This window comes from Penicillium malachiteum (genome assembly GCF_028827825.1).
Source record: "Penicillium malachiteum strain IBT 17515 chromosome Unknown utg000005l:1.0-9002435.0:326005.0-9005861.0, whole genome shotgun sequence".
NCBI lineage: Eukaryota > Fungi > Ascomycota > Eurotiomycetes > Eurotiales > Aspergillaceae > Penicillium > Penicillium malachiteum.
In genome coordinates, this window is record NW_026643099.1 from 3,889,291 (window position 1) to 3,906,780 (window position 17,490).

Sequence of the window (17,490 nt, forward strand, 5' to 3'; positions counted from 1 at the left end):
ATCGATACCCCTCTGACTTTTTTGTTTTGTTTTTTCTCGGCGTTTAAAAGACCATTTGAAAATATCTATGTGTTCTTATCTAGATGTACGCGACCAGATAATCTCAGCTCTTTGTTCAATTTTATCATTCAAAATTTGGATCACTATAACCATTCCTGGTCTTATTAGACACCTTCAACTTGAGGCTACTATGTCTATTCTGGACTGACTTGTGGATCTGATGCTGAATCGTATCATCAACTGAAATTGAAAGATTATGTACTACATGACAACTCGCCTTGCTCCGGTCCCCTTCCCTAGGGAAGATAATCCTCGAGCGCCATAGAACCATGTACCGTAGAAATAGAAAGCGAGAAGAAAGAAAAAGATATAAAGAAAATAAAACAGAGCCAAAGAAAAGAAAAAGAAAAGAACAAGTCAAGCAAATAAGAAAAATCAAACATAAGTCTGGGAATCATAAAACCGTGTGCAAACATCTCATCCTTTCACCATCTCATCTCACATATAATTCGGCTTGAACCCTTGAAACCCGTAAGGTACTACATCACTTTTAACAATCTCCCCTGGAGCAATATACGCTCCTCGGCCCAGAGTCACGCCGGGGTAAATGGTGCTCCCAGCACCGATATAACAATCTTCCATGATTCGTACCCGACGACCCTCGTATCGACTCTGCGTACCTTTACGCTCTTGCATACTGGAATGCGCCATAGAGGTAAGGATGGTAACATTGGATCCAATCCACGTATGAGCGCCCACAAAAATATAGCAGTCGTCGATAAACACACAGTTATGTGAGATCATCACATCTTCGCCGATACTCAGGTGTCCGTAGTGACACGTAAAGGGGGATTCCACAATTGCGCCAGGTCCAATGCTAGGAGCAGGACGACGCATAGTTGGGGATGAGATTCCAGAGGATCCGGGTGGTTTGAGAATGGATGTTGGTTGGGGAGCGAGGATTTCCTTTAATAGTCTGTTTTGTTCCTTGGAGCTTAGCCCATTGAGTGGGTTACAAGCATTGTTGAATCGCGCGAGTGCGCGTCGACATCGATCTCGTTCTTCGACTAGTTGCACATCGAAGGGTCGGTAGAGATCGCCCTTGATCATCTTGTCCATTTCTGTATCGTCGTTTGGCACGGGCCGAGCCGAGAGCTGATTTTCAATACTCAATGCCATCCGCGCTTGGACCTGCGGGCTGTTGGTATCCATTGTGGCGGTGGCTGCGGGAACTGGTGGTGCTGTCGCTCCTTGGAACAGAATAGGCATGCTTGATTTTGGTGGGGGTCCGTGAGGGATCTCTCGCATTGGGGGCACGACCGGGTAATCTGGTTTGGGTGCTGTCTCCCGAGGAGTAAGTTCATGGAGTGATGGAACTTCGCGATACTCCGGTGGCTTCGGTATATGCTCTGATGGATATGTAGGGGGGTGGGGAGTATTTGTCCATGTTGTTCGCTTTGGCCAGCAGGTTGCGCTGTTATCGGTGGGACTGGTATTGTATTGCGCGGCAGATCGCTGCGGCTCCTCTTCCACCACGATTGGTCGCATTTTCCGGGAATTGATGTGTTCGGTCAATTGTTGGTCATGCTGATTGTCGGGGATATACTGGGGGCTCATTTCGGGATACCCTTCTTTCGATTGCAATGGAACCGGGGTCTTGGAGGTTGAAGGCTTCTGCCATGTACTTCGCGACGAGTACCCTTCACATAAAAATCCCCCTCTAAGACAATTATTACCTGATTTAACAATGTTAGCCGCAGAGCCTCTTTTTTTTTCCACGTCGTATCTAATTCCACCGCGCATTATTGTGGGGGAAGAGGGGATACGGGGCCGCCCTTCTTGTTTTTTTTTCTTTTGGGATTATGGTGGATTCAACTCACATGCTGGGTGTTGCTCATCACATTTCTTTTTTCGGCGTCGACAAGTCATGCAGCCAGTCTTAGTCCGGTTGCTAAAGACCCGCTTGCGCTTGGGCGCCACCTGCACTGCCGTCGTCGGGCGCTCCGAGGAATACGCTGGTGACGAGGCGGGCTGCGCCGTGGGGGCGGGGTTCGAACGGGCCGCGTTCAAGCTTCGATGATTCGGGTCCTGGGAATGCGCCTCTCGTTGAAGAGCATCCGCCAGTTGAGCATCAGATGCATCGATCTGTTGGGCCCGTTGCGCTTGATTAACCAACTGGGTATCATATTCCGGCCATGGGCCATTCCCGGGGGGCTGGGAGCCTTCCTGGGGATCCGACCGGCCGGACAAATGGGGCACTGGTTCATTATCTGAGACAGATCCCGAACCCGCCCCGCTGTATGTTGGAGGACCACTGAAGTCCGTAGCATGGCTGAGGGAGCTCCTGCCTGTGCCTTCTGGTTCTGATGGATGTCGCGATTCCTGTTCGCCCGACTCAGATCTCTTGCGCTTATGGGTATGAGCGGAGGCCCCCCGGTGGAGATGACCTTAATCCTCGATCCTCGGGGGTATGTTCCTCTCGCTCTGAGATATCCTGTCTTGGTTGATCCCGCGCATCTAAGCTGGGTCGATCTGATGAAATGACATGCGCCACGTTGACCGCGGTAGTGACGGATGATTCCTTGCCATTGACTGCTGTAAATCGGGAGGGACTGTGTTCAGGTCCTGGCTCTGCACCGGAGTCGTGGCTACTCATGACTGGTGCAGATGCAATGGCTGTCATTTTCGATGCGTCAACTGGGTGGTTTTTGTCTCACCCCGATGTATTGTCGCAAAGTCTTTTTGTTTTTTTGTCTGTCTTACACCGCGGAGAGAATAGTAAAAAGGGAAAAACGGGACAAAAGAAAAAAAAAAAGAAAAGAAAAAAAGACAATGTCTCTCTCAGTGACCTCGAGGATGCGCCGGGGGACACGGTCTTTGTCTTCCGCAGACGCGCGCGGGAAGTTGCCGAGATTCAACACGAGCGGCTTGTTCAGAACTCCCGCGCTTAGGATCAATGGGGGTATTCTGTGTTTTGGAGGAACTCTTTGAAAGGGAATTTCTTTGAGAATGCGATGACAGGAAGAGTGAAACTTCCTGAGATAGATCGCGTTAACCTCGTCTCGGTGTCGTCTGAGCGTCGTCTGGGGTGGGGCGCTCGAGGTGCGGGTTGGGATCAGTGCCCGAGGCTAAGACCTCTCACCCAGAAAGGGGAACAAAATTTATTAATAATAAAGGAATGAATTGGGGGGAAAGTAAAAGGGGGAACAAGGGGAAGGGAGAAAGGTGAGAGAAAAGGGAAAAAAGGAAAGGGAAAAAGGAAGAGGGGCTAATAATATAGAGAGTTCCTATAAGAGAGACTACAAGTAACCAGAAGGGAATAAGACTAGTTAATAAGAGGGAAATACAGTGTAAAGAGGGAAAGAGGGAAAAAAAGAGGGAAAGAGCGTGTGTGTGGGAGAGAGAAGCCGCCCTTCCCTTTCTATCTTATTTTCCCATCTACATACTCTTTAAGAGTCTCTATTAAATCATGTCTTCTTCTAACGCCCCCAATGGCCCCCAAGTTTACAAAGTTGAGGGATGAAAAAAAAATCCCTCCCCCCTCCTCCACCTCCCTCCCTTTTTATTTTTCCTTTTTTCCCCCCTAGGTTTGGGTGGAAAAGGAACGGATGATGTTGGCGCGCGAGATCGGCAAGGACGGCGTCACACCATCTACCAATCGGAAGACACAGGCGCCATGAAGAGAGTGAAAGTGCGCGGGTCTGAGACACCCATCATTTCCCAGGCGACCGGGAGCGATAATGGCGCGCGTTCCCAGGCGCCCCGTGTGTCCATGCAAAGTCGAGGTAGAGTGGGGCGCGCAAGTTTTGGGCGGCTTCGGTCTTTCTGTAAGTGGACGCGATTCCACATTCGCCATTGGCGCCGCGTGGGCGCATTGGGCGGTTATGCATCGCTTATCAGCTGGTCACCCTCCGCGCGCTGCACTGGCTGACTCTAGTCACCTAGTCACATCCTAGTGTGTTTTTGGTCTCCCCTCCATTATCTCTCTCTTTTTAATCCTTTTTCCCCATAATTTTTATTTTAGATTATTATGATCTGATTTTTTAGTATATTATAGAATAAAATTAAATTTATAGTATTAACTATATATGATGTAGTATAGTCTTCTCTTTATTGTTTGTAGTACTGGGTACGGAGTAATGGGCGGGGAGGGGGGGGGATCGCTTGGTCGCTTTCTCTCTAGTGGGAACTCTCTTTTCGTCCCCCGGTCCCAACCTTGGAAATACCCCTGCAACAAAGAGGGGGCTGTGGGAAAAAAAAAGAAATATCAAAAATAAAATATTAAAATATTCCCAAAAAATCTGAAATCCGAAAATACCGAGAAAATTGAAATTGGTAAATCGACTCGACCACACTCCTGGGTTCGGAGCTTGGGAAGGTCTGGCCCTGCCCCACTAGAGTATATGTACGTAGTTTGTAGTAGTCAACTGTTCACCTTATATGCACATGTGCAGTCTAAGGCTGAATAATGCCTTGAACATTATACCTTGGTAACATTGGATCATTCATATCTAGGTGGAAAATATACATAATAAGAGTTGTTAAAATAAAGATTTCAGACTATTATTGAATCACGTAGTTCCAAGGTTAAATACTCAAGTGTGCTACCTACTTCCAAGGTTAGTGCCTAATACACTCAGTTAAGTCTGCCAGTTGCCCAGGTGGTGGACCGGGAGGTTATAGCTACGCTGACTAAGATCCCGAGTCCCTCACAACACAATCAACGGCAACGCGCTTCACCGCCAGTGTCAATGAGAGCTCTTCTCGACTTCCCTCTTAGAGCCTCTTGCGGTCGATCGCCTCTTGCGTCCCTTCAAAGTTGATCAAAGCTTTGACTGGCTTATTCCACATCTCTTCAAGTCCAGAATTATTCAACCCCTCCAACATTTCTACCTTACCCCACCAGTCCTCCTCCCCTAACCTAACCGGTTCTTATTCTTCCACCCCTCTCTTCCTTTTCCCCTCTTCCATCTCCGACCTGTGACGTGGGTGTATCGGTCTCTGCCAATTCTTTTTTTTAGACCCCCCTCGTCGATCGCCTCTCTTTTCTTTTTCACTTTCCCCTACCTTTTTGTCAGCGGGGAGGGATTGTTGTGACGCCTGCGTCATCCCGGCGACTTCGCCAATCTCTGCGGCGCCATGTCTGTTTCTGTACAAGAGCTGGACAACACGGTCCGCGCCTTCTTTGAAGGCAAGGGCGACGTGGTAAGTCTTCATGCAAATCTCTGATACCCCTCTCCGGATGGCCAAACTAACCTGGCGCAGCAAAAACAAGCCCAGCAGACCCTCACCGAAGTAAGCCTTTGTCTATCCACGATGCGATACCTCGCCCCATAATACTCACCCGTTCATTTAGTTCAAACAAAACCCTGATGCCTGGGTCACTGTCGGAAACATCCTGCAGGAGGCGACATATCCCCAGACCAAATGTACGTGTTGAATATGAGACGAAGTAGTTTGGCTATGCCATGGATGTGTAAATACTGATCAATCCTAGACATCGCCCTCCAAGTCCTCGACGATGTGATCATGACCCGATGGAAAGTGCTTCCAAGAGATCAGTGTCAAGGTATTGAATTCTCTTTTCTCCGTGTTTTCCATTCTTCGTTTCTTTTGATCTTCTCCTCTCCCCGTCCCGGTCTAACAAGCTCTATTTCTTAGGAATCCGAAATTTCATTGTCAACTTCATCATCGAAAACTCCGGCTCAGAGGAGAAACTGCGAACCGAGCGCGCGTTCTTGAACAAATTGAACCTGGTCTTGGTCTCCATCCTGAAGCAGGAATGGCCTCACAACTGGCCTACCTTCATCAACGAGATTATCTCCTCCTGCCACTCCAGTCTCTCCATCTGTGAAAACAACATGGCAATTCTGCGTCTCTTGTCCGAGGAGGTCTTCGACTTTTCGCAAGACCAGATGACATCGGTCAAGGCCCGGAACTTGAAAACCTCCATGACCCAGGAGTTCGCCTCGATCTTCCAACTTTGTTCCGAGGTTCTGAACACTGCCAACCAGCCATCTTTGGTGAAGGCCACCCTCGAAACCCTACTGCGCTTCCTCAACTGGATCCCATTGGGCTACATCTTCGAAACCCCCATCATCAACACACTTCTCACCCGATTCTTGGGCGTCCCCGAATTCCGCAACGTCACCTTGAAGTGTCTGACCGAGATTGGTGGTCTGCAAATTGGCGCCCCGTACAACTATGACGAAAGACTCGTTCATATGTTTACGGAGACATTGGAATCCGTCTCCAGCGTCATTCCCTTGACCTTGGACCTCAAGGAGACCTACGCGCAGAGCAACAGCAGAGACCAGGAGTTTGTGGCCAATTTAGCTCTCTTCTTGTCCAGTTTCTTCAGTGCTCACTTGGACGTAAGTTGTCTTGTTCTTTTTTGACCTTGTTATCCCACGCCCATGTGCTAATAAAAACCTAGCTCATCGAGAAACTGCCCAACCAAGATTATCTCACCCACGCCCACTTCTACCTGATTCGCGTCAGCCAGATTGAGGACCGAGAGGTCTTCAAGATTTGCTTAGATTACTGGACCCGACTGGTGCAGGAACTCTACGAAGAGATGCAACAACTCCCCATTACCGACATCAACCCGCTCGTCTCGATGGGTGTGAGTGGTTTGGCAAACGGCGGTGCCCCTCACCCCAGCACTCTCGCCAACTACCCCCTCCGCAAGCACAAGTACGAAAAGGTTCTCACAAACCTCCGTCAGGTCATGATTGAGAAGATGGTTCGTCCTGAGGAGGTGTTGATTGTGGAGAATGACGAGGGCGAGATCGTCCGTGAGTTTGTCAAGGAGAGTGACACCATTCAGCTCTACAAGACTATCCGAGAGTGTCTGGTTTACCTCACCCACTTGGATGTCGTGGACACAGAGAACATCATGATCGATAAGCTGGGCAAGCAGGTGGACGGATCGGAATGGTCTTGGGTGAACTGCAACACCCTGTGCTGGGCGATTGGTTCGATCTCCGGAGCCATGAATGAGGAGACCGAGAAGCGTTTCCTTGTTACTGTGATCAAGGATCTGCTTGGTCTGACCGAGCAGAAGCGTGGAAAGGACAACAAGGCCGTGGTGGCAAGTAATATTATGTACATTGTGGGCCAGTACCCTCGGTTCTTGAAGGCGCACTGGAAGTTCCTGAAGACCGTGGTGAACAAGCTCTTTGAGTTCATGCACGAGACACACGAGGGTGTCCAGGACATGGCTTGCGATACGTTCATCAAGATCGCCAACAAGTGTCGACGACACTTTGTGGCTTTGCAGCCCGGCGAGAATGAGCCCTTCATTGAGGAGATCGTTCGCAACATGCGGAAGATCACCATGGACCTTTCCCCACAGCAGATTCACACCTTTTACGAGGCTTGTGGTTACATGATCTCTGCCCAGGGTCAGAAGGGTCTGCAAGATCGACTCATTGAGAACTTGATGGCTCTTCCCAACACAGCCTGGGACCAGATCATTGCCCAGGCTAACCAGAATGCTGCCATTCTCCAGGATGGCAACACGATCAAGATTATCGGTAATATCATGAAGACTAATGTTGCCGCTTGCTCATCAATTGGAACCTACTTCTACTCCCAAATTGGCCGCATCTACCACGACATGTTGAACATGTACCGTGCGTCCAGTCAACTAATCAATGATGCGGTGGCCAGTGATGGTAAGCCCTTTTTTTCTCAAGATTGGTGCCTTTTTAGTATACTGACATTATAACAGGACAAATTGCCCCCAAGACACCTAAAGTCCGCGGCCTTCGAACCATCAAGAAGGAGATTCTGAAGCTTATCGACACTTATGTGGAGAAGTCAGATGATCTTGAGATGGTTAACGCCAACATGGTGCCACCTCTCCTTGAGGCAGTTCTCATCGATTACCACCGAAATGTGCCGGATGCACGCGAGGCGGAAGTCTTGAATGTGATGACAACAATCATTCACAAGCTCCACGTATGTAGTCCCTGACGCTTCCATTGACCCCGTGTTAGTCTATTTAGTGTTTAACTAACTGTTTCTACAGAACCTCATGGAGGACAAGATTCCGGCTATTATGGATAGCGTGTTCACCTGCACGCTGGAGATGATCAACAAGGACTTCCACGAGTACCCTGAACATCGCGTTCAGTTCTTCAAGCTGCTCCAGGCGATCAACTTGTACTGCTTCCAAGCTCTGCTGAAGCTGGATGCTTCTCAGTTCAAGTTTGTCATCGACTCCTGCATGTGGGCGTCGAAGCACGACAACCGGGAGGTGGAGAACACCGGTCTCACCATGTGTCTGGAGTTGATGAACAACATGGCCGAGACTGATGTTCAGACCACAACCATTTTCTTCCGCCAATTCTACATCCCCATTCTCCAGGATGTTTTCTTTGTTCTCACTGACAGTGATCACAAGGCGGGTATGTGAACATTCTCACCCCATTTCCAATCTCTACTGGGCTAAGTGCTAACCCAATTCTTCAGGCTTCAAATCCCAGGCCATGCTTCTGTCTCGCATGTTCTACTTTATTGAATCTGGAAAGATTTCTGAGCCTATCTACACCTCTGAACAGGCTCCTGCGGGCACCTCCAACAAGGATTTTGTGCAGCAATATGTGGCCAACTTGCTTCAGAATGCATTCAAGAATCTGCAAGAGTATGTCAATATTCACCCCCGCGAACTATGCACTTACTAACTTTATTGCAGAGTGCAAATCCAGCAATTTGTCATCGGATTGTTCGCCTACACTGAAGATCTTAACAAGTTCAAGACTCATCTGCGTGACTTCCTGATCTCACTGAAGGAGTTCTCCGACGACAATGCCGAGCTTTACGCCGAAGAGCGCGAACAGGCTGTCCGGGATGCACAGACTGCGGAGCGCAACCGCGCGATGAAGGTTGGAGGCTTGCTGAAGCCTTCTGAGATGGACCAGGAGGATGAACTGTGACTTGATCAGGAACTGCGCTCAGAGTTTCCCCAATCCGCATCGACTCGCTCAACTGAGAACGCCCCGTTCAAGTCTAAAAATGATGGACTTGATGGTTGGGATCTCTATGAGCTTTAGATGATGGGTGAACCAGCTCGCGTAAGCTGGAGTTGGGAAAGCACATGCATACAAGATAGATTCAATTTTTGCAGCTCTTTTGCAGCTCTTTTGCTTTCTTGAGTCAATATTGTGGTGAACTTGATCATGCCAAAATTTAGCCGTTTTCTACTCTGGACTTGCCTCTGGTGGGGGGCGATCATGTTTAATATCTCTTAAGATAGCTTTCTTCTCACTAGTTTATCAATTAAAATGAACTTTCTTGAGAATTCCAGTGGTTTATAGTGTAACTAGTAATCAACCTATATAGCATCTATATGCTAAGAACCTGGGCATTCATACTATGGTACTATTCAAAGGCGGTGAGCTATTCTCATCGTTAATCGTCACTTATCAGCCCAACCTCAAAGAAATCAAAAAAATCCAATTCTCCAACTTCCCTTTCAAATCATCTCTTGATATTTGATTCAAACCACTACAATGTCTCAAACACGCCAACCACAAAACTCTCACCTTCACTCAAGTACCCAAACCTCCCGTGATTCATCCACCGTTCGACTCACTGGAACCCTGCGGTTGAGGGGCGAGGAAACACCTGCATCCACTGATGAACCGCCCGCCCGACGAATTCGCTGGAGTGAAGATGTGATTGATAATGAAGGAATGGGAAAGAAGAGTTCAAAAGGTATATTATTCCTCCTGTTCCATGATATTTTTAGACTGTTCTACCATCCATTGAGTCCTTGTAATGCTAACCGATATTTAGTATGCTGCATATACCACAAAGCTCGCCCAGTAGGCGAAAGCTCTTCAGAAGAATCCTCCTCAGACTCCTCAGACGATTCCGATTCCGATTCCGATATCAATTATAGTAAAGCGCGCTCGTCGAATAACCATAACCATCGCGGACGAGATACCGATTCGGGCGAAGGTCCTTCTCAGGAATGTCGTGGTCATGGTCATGGTCATTCTCATACCAGGAAGGTGAAGAGAAAGCCTAGTCCCAATGCTTATGAGAAGATGCCGAAGTCTAAGTCTAAGAATTAAGTCTGGATTCTGGAGTCTGGATTTGCTGGGTTATACATCTTCAAGATTGGTTTATCATATGATTTAGTGATTGCATGGTTATGAGCGAGCTGATTAGGAGTTATGGTTCAACTCTTTATATTCTGATTAAAAGATAATGAAATGAATGTTATTTCTAACGACAATGGGTATCTGTATCGACTGTAACAGTTTAAGATGTAAATGAATGAATATTAGACATGCCCTTGGCTACACCATCATACTTCTCCTTCGAGCTGCTACTCTCGTCTCGCGACGGTAGCTTTCGGAATTCTTCCAGTCTGGCGAATCATCCGCTTCGAAGGAACTGTCTGTTTGTATGAACGATGAACTTGTGGCTGGGGATTGCTTTTTCAAGGAAACGGTCTCGGATAATCGTTGCGAAGGTTCACGGGTACTCTTTGGGTTCGAAGAGTGTCGTCGAGATTGTCTTCTTCGGGAAACAGTCTCTGATAATTGGTAGCCATCAACTCGCGAAGTATTCATCGGGTTGGAAGTGGAGTCGTCTATCTCATTCCTAGCTGGACAAGGACTATGTGTTGGCCTTTCTCCGTTATCCGCATCACCCGAGTCAAGTTGGAAACTGGATGATCGGCGTGATCCATTCTTCCCAACTGCGTCAATGAACCCCTCTGTTGGGCGACGCATCTTGGCTCGAAGGTTGGGCTCTGCATAGCTAACTACCGCACCTCGACGCCGTGAAGATCGGGATGTGGATGCGTCATCGGAACTGTCGATGGAGGTCGTTTGGACAATTGGTGAGTCCTTTGGTAAGACTAGGATTGGTTGATCCACGGACAATTGAGAATGCTTCTCTGTTTGGGCATCCACTGTACGAGGACGACGTGCTGCCTGACTCAAGCTCCTTTCGGGTTTCTCTACCATCTTTGATTTCTGTGGCGAGACGGTGTTTTCGTCGCATCTTGACTGGGAGATCTTCTTGTCCGGATGCAATGATGCACGGGCTTTCTTGGGTGAGTTCAGATTTAAATTTGCGCTCTCTGTGGAATTGGTTAGTATCGTGAGTTTGAGATAGACATTGTCAAGATGCAGCCTTACTTGGTTCAAGAACCTTCCGTTTCATAGTTCCAGCCGCTGATCCTCGTCGTATGCTCACGGGAGCCTTGATTGGCGACAAGGCTCGATCTTCAAGCCCTAGGTCTAACGTGGTGGATTTTTGAGGACTTTGAATATGTCGGCTAAATTGGAATTCGTCGCTTTCTGAAACCACATCTGACAACGCCCCGTCCTCATCCGGGCTGAATTTGCGTTTGGACCCTGACTTCGTGGGTCGTTTTGTTTCGCCACTCAAAAGTGTGTTGGCCTCATTGGTAGGGATTGTCGGGTCTGCTTTCTTTTTCTTCTTGCGCGTCTCAAGGGTGGGGGGAAGGAATGGATCGGGACTGGCGGGTTCCTCGAGGGGGATGTTTGATAGGGGTTCGTGCTTCTTCGGGCTGGGTGTAGGGCTGTCGATGCCAGGAGATTTTTCTGATAATTCGAGGTGCAGGACTGGCTGCTCTGGAGTGGAGTCTGACCGAACGAGATTCTGGATCTCTTGTGTTCTGCACGAATTAGAAGGAGTCGAGATTATTTTAAAGTATAATTGACTTACTCAAAGGTTCTTCGAGGGTAATATTTGTCCTCTAGAATGGCAGGTAGTCTTCCGTCGTCCACGCCATTCTCCAAATCCATCGGCTGCGGTCGTGCTTCCGCCACTTTTGGGCGCTCGTGGTCGGGTTTGTCAAGCTTGGTCGCTTTCCGAGGCAGCATGCCCAGTTCAGATGCAAGATCGTTCAACTCTGCCAACTTCGTGTCGAGTCGCGACTTGATATCATAGATGCCCGAGTGCAAAGTTTTCGCTGCCGCCAATCGCTCCGTCTCTTGGGTCAAATTGATTACTTCCTGGCGCAATGACACGTTCTCGGCCAGAAGATGCGAAACTTCTGATTCTAAGCTGCGGATACGAAGAGATTGCATGGAGTTGACTCTTGCGATTTCTCGGTTCTGTCGCACAAATCGTCGCTTGACTAGAGCGAACGAGTTAGTTGATCCCAATCGTAATGTAGATTTTTTTTCTCCTCCCCCCTGACTTGCACTTACGGGCTTCGATTGACTCTGCGGGAGCCGTATAATCGTTGAGCCTCGCCATGATGGGTTATGACCACCGGGTGGAACAGAAGGCTCGCGACGATCAAGATTGTGAAATGTGAAACTCCTTAGTATGTGCTCCCGTAGTGTAAACACCATTGTTGATGTTTGGCCATATTAGGACTAGTGCATAGCTGAGTCCCGTGATTTTCTGTTTGTCGTGTTTGTTTTGCGACCCCCGCTGAAACATACTAAACAAACATTCAAACATTGAAGAGAGCCATCTACAGAAACGCCAGGAACAAACCCCAAGTCACTAACAAGAGGGGTAAAAAAAAAAGAAAGAATAATCAAACTTTCTTTTCTATTTTACCTTTTACTCAATCCACAACAACTGACACTGATCGTCATGGCCTACTCGTCGCGACCAACATCCATGCTTCCTGGCGGGAGTCGTCAGCCCCAGCCATCATCAGCTCTATCCACTCGCATTGCTGCCAAAAAAGCCGAGCTTGAGAATCTCCGCCAATTGCGCGATTTGAGCGGCACCCTCGCTATGCAAATGCAAGCTCTTGAGAGTAAGATAGCCACGTTGAAGGACGGAACCGAAGGTAAGGGTCCTTGCTCATTCTTTTTTTTTTCAACAACCGCAACAGTACCCGACTAATTCTAATTCCCATCTAGCCGTTGCATGCGTTCTTGCCAATTGGGACAATGTCCTCCGAGCTATCAGTCTCGCATCCAGTAAGCATTGCATATAGCTTATCAGTTAAAGATTTCACTAACGGAATGCAGAGAAAGCTGGTGGGCTGCATGACCCGGGTCAAGCCGAAGATCCTCCGAGCTTGCCAGCCACCTTGGTTCGCATCCCTGACCAAAGCTGAGTGAAACACAAAAAATAAAATGATGATTATTATCAATGGGACCCGGGGGGCGCCCACGTTTTTTCGATAATTGCGAAACTTACCCGGAACACGCATACCTTTACCCCTCTTTACGCACTTTATGTCTCTAATCAGTTACTCTATGGGTCCTAGAGTACTCTAATGCTCCATACTTTAAAGAAGATATCAGGACAAGGTCAATGATAAGGAGATTTACAGTGGCCAATATTAGAGGGGGAAATCAATTCCCCCTAAAGCCAAGGATCTTCGACCAGGTTCTCCTGGGGGCAAAAAAGACTATGTAACGCAGCACGAGCCTATGTCAAAGTTTCTACATATGTATGATATGTTTTAATTCTATTTACTTTTTTCTTCTATTTTGATTTTGATTTTGATTCATTTTATTTTAATTTTAATTATTTGAAAGTTACTCTAGAGTAATGAAAATCTTCCCCGCATTTTTGAAGGGGCATTCTCGCGTGACCTAAACATAAAATGCCGCTAAGATTAAGATGGATCAAAATGGATCAGAATGGAAATGACAGAGAGAGGGGTGCATTAAACTAGTGAGTTTAAGCATGAAAAAGTACGGGAGGAGACCATCGGGGAGAGTCATGGAGAGTACCTTGGATTAATAGTGTAAGTACCTTCATAAGTACCTAGGTACCTGAAGTACCTGAAAAGTTGCCAGGGTTCTTGAGAACCTTGATAGTAAATAGTGCCCAGGTAATATCTCCAATTAAAAACCTTACAACCAACCAACTACACTTCGATCTTCAATCACAATTTCCTCATCGGAATCTTTGCATCTCTGCAGCAATGAAATAACCCATCTGGGATGGTCACCCTTTCTTATTCGCCCACCATCTTTCCAGTGATCAGGCACACGAAGTGAACGCTCAGGCCTCAGATGATGCAGATGACGGGCTTGAGGGGATTGCACTGAACCAATAACCTTTGGATTCAAGTGGAGACTGTCGATGGTTGCCCGTTCCAGGTTCCTGCAGCTCGCATAATTCGCTCGCTCAGAATGAGGTTGACTGCGGTTTTTGCCTTAAGCGCCCGAGCCACGCCATAATGGCCCCCGCAATGTATCCTCGTCCGACTCTCTAATAGGTTGACTAAGGTTGACTATCCAGCCCAGGTGGTCATGGCACCCTGTGGCATGATGGGTTGCTCTTACCTGGTGGAGCCCGGATGAGGTGATTTTCAATGTCGTTAGATGAGGATATTTTGGCCCATCCATACCTTCAAATAACTTCATCTTCCCACCCCCCACCCACTATAATTCTACACATCCACTTTTCCATCTCTCCACAACCATCTATCACTTCTTTGCTTATTTTTGCAAAATAACCAATTTCTCATAATCCAACCATAACCATGTCTACAGAATGGTCTTTGGATTTCTGTCTCGCCTGTGACAGGCAGACCATGGGCGGTCCTTACTGCTCTCAATCTTGTCGTCTCGCTGAACTCGATCGTCCGGCCCCTGAAGATGACTCCTCTCAAAAACCTTCGCACTCGCGATCCTCCTCTATCGAATCTCAACCACAAACCCGTTCGGCTCGCAGTCTATCGGCCTCATCATCTCAAACTTCTCTCTCCTCGCTGCGGAGTCATTCCTCCAACGCTGCCCTCTCCGATCATCTTCAAGATGAACTACGAGACTACGCTAGCTCATTCGATACTGTTCGAGACCTCAAGCGACGATTGACTACTTCTTAATACGATCATACACACCTCTCTGTCATCCCGACTGACTCATCCCGTCGGAAAACTCTGCCTCTCAGCGACATTGCATATTTCGGACAAAAACACACTCAGGCGTATTGCTTCCAAAAAAGGGACTGGATTATTGGAATCCCACCTCGCTCTTCACTTCACGAACCTTATACCCCCCTTGTCTTTTTACCTCTCCACTATGATACATGGTTACTGGCTATCTGTGATACACGGCGTTGGATCTAATGGGGATAAACCGGACCAAATTGTTTGTATTCTGGTGTTTCTGTATTCTGTTTTTCATATTCTTTTATTCTTGTTGCAACTCTCAAATTCTATGATACGCGGATACAGAATGTAGATTAATCAATTGAATGGCTAAATAGCCTCCTGAACAGAAAGATTTTTTTTTTCTGAATTCTAGTCCTTGATCCTTGATTCTTTCCAAATATCACAATGACTCAATAATCCACTTGTGGAGATCCAAATCGGGTCTCCACTTTGAAGCTGATCGTTCCGTGGCATCACTCCTCCTCCTCCCAAGCCACCACGTTCATGAGAGTCTCCACTTTGAAGGGGAAAAAATGACATAATATCTTTCCCTTCCCTCGCACTCATTCGTCATATCCCATTTGCGTGCCTCTCTCTTTCTTTATGATTGAACCAACACTTTCCCCAACGCCACTGGATCTTTGGGCACAAATCGCACCTGATACCTTTGTGGAATAGCCACCAAACTACTCGGATCCGAACATCCTCGAACTGGGTGCCAATCCGTATCATCGTGCGGTTCAATTCGGAAACTATTCAGCGTCCGCATAAACACTAGGTAAAGTTCGCGGTTTGCAAGTAAGGAGCCTGCACACATCCGGTATCCCATCCCATACGTAAATAATGGTGCATCAGGTTGCTCTAACCAGCGCTCCGGTCGGAATGACTCTGGATCTGTCCAGATTTCGGGATCTAATTATTTGTTATTATTAGTGCAGCTTGATTGGATTGTGTGACGATATCTTACCCATATTGCAGGCCCATGCATTTAAGAAAAATACTGTTCCCTTAAGGATCACTATTCCTTGATAGGTTATATCCCGAATTGATGTACGAGGTAGAGCCAGTCGGAGCACAGTAAAATATCTACGATAAAAAAGAAAATTTGTCAGTGCATCCGTGATGGAGGGTTTCAACACCAGATTTGGATGATGATGTGGAACCTACCGGAGACATTCCCGAACCAAAGCTGCAACATAGGCGCATTTTTGATCGTCGTCCGATGAACACATGGGCTCATCCTGGCCATACATTTCCGCAATGGCCTTGGCAGCCTTATCTTGGACATCGGGGCGTTGTGATAGAAGCCCTATGCTCCATGCGACTAGTGTGGTTACTGTATCCAGACCTCCAGATAACATCGTTAGACTAATCGAGGTAAGTTCTTCGGTGTTTAACTTGGCTTCCTTGTCCAGAATCACATTCGCTTGAATGCACGGCTTGTGGGTCCCTTTCTCCATTCGATCGTCTAGATCGCGATTCAGTGATCCTAGGTACCGATCACGTCGGATTCGCATCTCTGCTGCCTTGGCGGAGTTCGTGCTAAATGGGTTCAATCGTAGAAGTGGAATGTAGTCTTGAAGGTTACCGGTTGTACTGCGGAATTTGCTGATCTCTTCCTCAACGTGCGTGATCTCGTCGAAAAGTTCTTCTTCTTGTGAGGCAATTCGAACACCCCAGTTTAATGTTAAGGCGAGACTGAGACTCAGACGCTGGATCATAGGCATCGGATCGACGGGACTCTTGCCGCTTTTGCCATATCGGAATAGTTCCTCCACGAAGGCTCTCGATTCAACTTCGAGGTGCGAGACGTAGGAATCAACGGAGGGTCGGTTCAGTGCAGATGCGGCTCCCTTGCGGCGACGCTTCAGGGAATCGCTGTAGGGTGATGTGCCGATGGTAGTACCTGCAGTATTGGAAACGATCTAAAATTGTCAGCACAGTCCATAAAGCTTACTTGTCGGTATCAGCTGAAGTCAGATTCTTGACACACCTTATGGAAGGTATAAAACTCCGGTCGCGAACTCAAAGCTTGAGCGTTCTGTCCAAAAAGCACCTTCGCAGATGCAGCTGAGTTAACCACCACGACGGGAACATTCCCCAGCTGGATCTGGTAAACAGCTCCAAACTTCTTAGACCAGATCCGGTACTGCTCTGCTGCGTTGACTCGAATCTGATATAGGTTTCCAATTAATGGGAATCCGCGTGGTCCTCCCATGCCCTTAACACGGGCGGAGGAACGAATGAATTCATTGAGAATGATGTAGAGGATTGGTACAACCAGAACTGAGATACCGAGTGAGTGCCATGGATACTGGATCACGGTGCCTTTTAAGGCTAGGACTGTCGATGCGGTCGCCATAGTATGTCTGGGTACTGTGTAGTTGTACTACCCAGAGTTCGAGTTGATGAATAGGTAGTAATTACTTCTCATCGGTCCCATCATATATACTGTCACGGTCCGGTAAGAGTTCATGGATGCAGTGTCATGATGGAACATTTCCGTAGTCATCTACTCTGGATTTCCTCCTATAGGTTCCTATGTAAAGATGTAATACTGGGGGTTACCCCACACTCTTCCCCAGCTTAACCCTGTCATTCACAACCGAGTGCCGGACGGAATTATGCCGCACTCTCGG

General features: G+C 47.7%; 7 protein-coding genes across 7 annotated transcripts; 4 read left to right on the forward strand and 3 right to left on the reverse strand.

Annotated features, from left to right (window-relative positions):
• Positions 1-498: 498 nt before the first annotated feature.
• N7483_011450 (uncharacterized protein) lies at positions 499-2,683 on the reverse strand (the record flags this gene model as incomplete). The annotated part of the gene is made up of 3 exons (XM_057094877.1): positions 499-1,736; positions 1,881-2,401; positions 2,448-2,683. The coding sequence occupies 3 exons, from the start codon at positions 2,681-2,683 to the stop codon at positions 499-501; spliced, it is 1,995 nt and encodes a 664-aa protein (XP_056940848.1).
• Positions 2,684-5,139: 2,456 nt separating this feature from the next.
• Positions 5,140-8,942, forward strand: N7483_011451 (exportin CRM1; the record flags this gene model as incomplete). Its single annotated transcript, XM_057094878.1, has 10 exons — positions 5,140-5,205; positions 5,266-5,295; positions 5,357-5,429; positions 5,498-5,569; positions 5,662-6,374; positions 6,437-7,679; positions 7,736-7,965; positions 8,036-8,414; positions 8,479-8,650; positions 8,702-8,942. The coding sequence occupies 10 exons, from the start codon at positions 5,140-5,142 to the stop codon at positions 8,940-8,942; spliced, it is 3,219 nt and encodes a 1,072-aa protein (XP_056940849.1).
• Positions 8,943-9,518: 576 nt separating this feature from the next.
• Positions 9,519-10,085, forward strand: N7483_011452 (PPP1R11/YPI1 family protein; the record flags this gene model as incomplete). The annotated part of the gene is made up of 2 exons (XM_057094879.1): positions 9,519-9,723; positions 9,805-10,085. The coding sequence occupies 2 exons, from the start codon at positions 9,519-9,521 to the stop codon at positions 10,083-10,085; spliced, it is 486 nt and encodes a 161-aa protein (XP_056940850.1).
• Positions 10,086-10,313: 228 nt separating this feature from the next.
• Positions 10,314-12,252, reverse strand: N7483_011453 (shugoshin family protein; the record flags this gene model as incomplete). The annotated part of the gene is made up of 4 exons (XM_057094880.1): positions 10,314-11,104; positions 11,163-11,665; positions 11,716-12,130; positions 12,204-12,252. 4 exons carry the CDS (start codon positions 12,250-12,252, stop codon positions 10,314-10,316), a joined length of 1,758 nt encoding a protein of 585 aa, XP_056940851.1.
• A 348-nt stretch (positions 12,253-12,600) lies between these two features.
• On the forward strand, positions 12,601-13,075 carry N7483_011454 (DASH complex subunit DAD2; the record flags this gene model as incomplete). The annotated part of the gene is made up of 3 exons (XM_057094881.1): positions 12,601-12,802; positions 12,876-12,935; positions 12,987-13,075. The coding sequence occupies 3 exons, from the start codon at positions 12,601-12,603 to the stop codon at positions 13,073-13,075; spliced, it is 351 nt and encodes a 116-aa protein (XP_056940852.1).
• Positions 13,076-14,458: 1,383 nt separating this feature from the next.
• N7483_011455 (uncharacterized protein) lies at positions 14,459-14,803 on the forward strand (the record flags this gene model as incomplete). Its single annotated transcript, XM_057094882.1, has 1 exon — positions 14,459-14,803. The coding sequence occupies one exon, from the start codon at positions 14,459-14,461 to the stop codon at positions 14,801-14,803; it is 345 nt and encodes a 114-aa protein (XP_056940853.1).
• Positions 14,804-15,452: 649 nt separating this feature from the next.
• Positions 15,453-17,213, reverse strand: N7483_011456 (cytochrome P450; the record flags this gene model as incomplete). Its single annotated transcript, XM_057094883.1, has 4 exons — positions 15,453-15,763; positions 15,819-15,937; positions 16,019-16,776; positions 16,845-17,213. 4 exons carry the CDS (start codon positions 17,211-17,213, stop codon positions 15,453-15,455), a joined length of 1,557 nt encoding a protein of 518 aa, XP_056940854.1.
• Between the last annotated feature and the right edge of the window lie 277 nt (positions 17,214-17,490).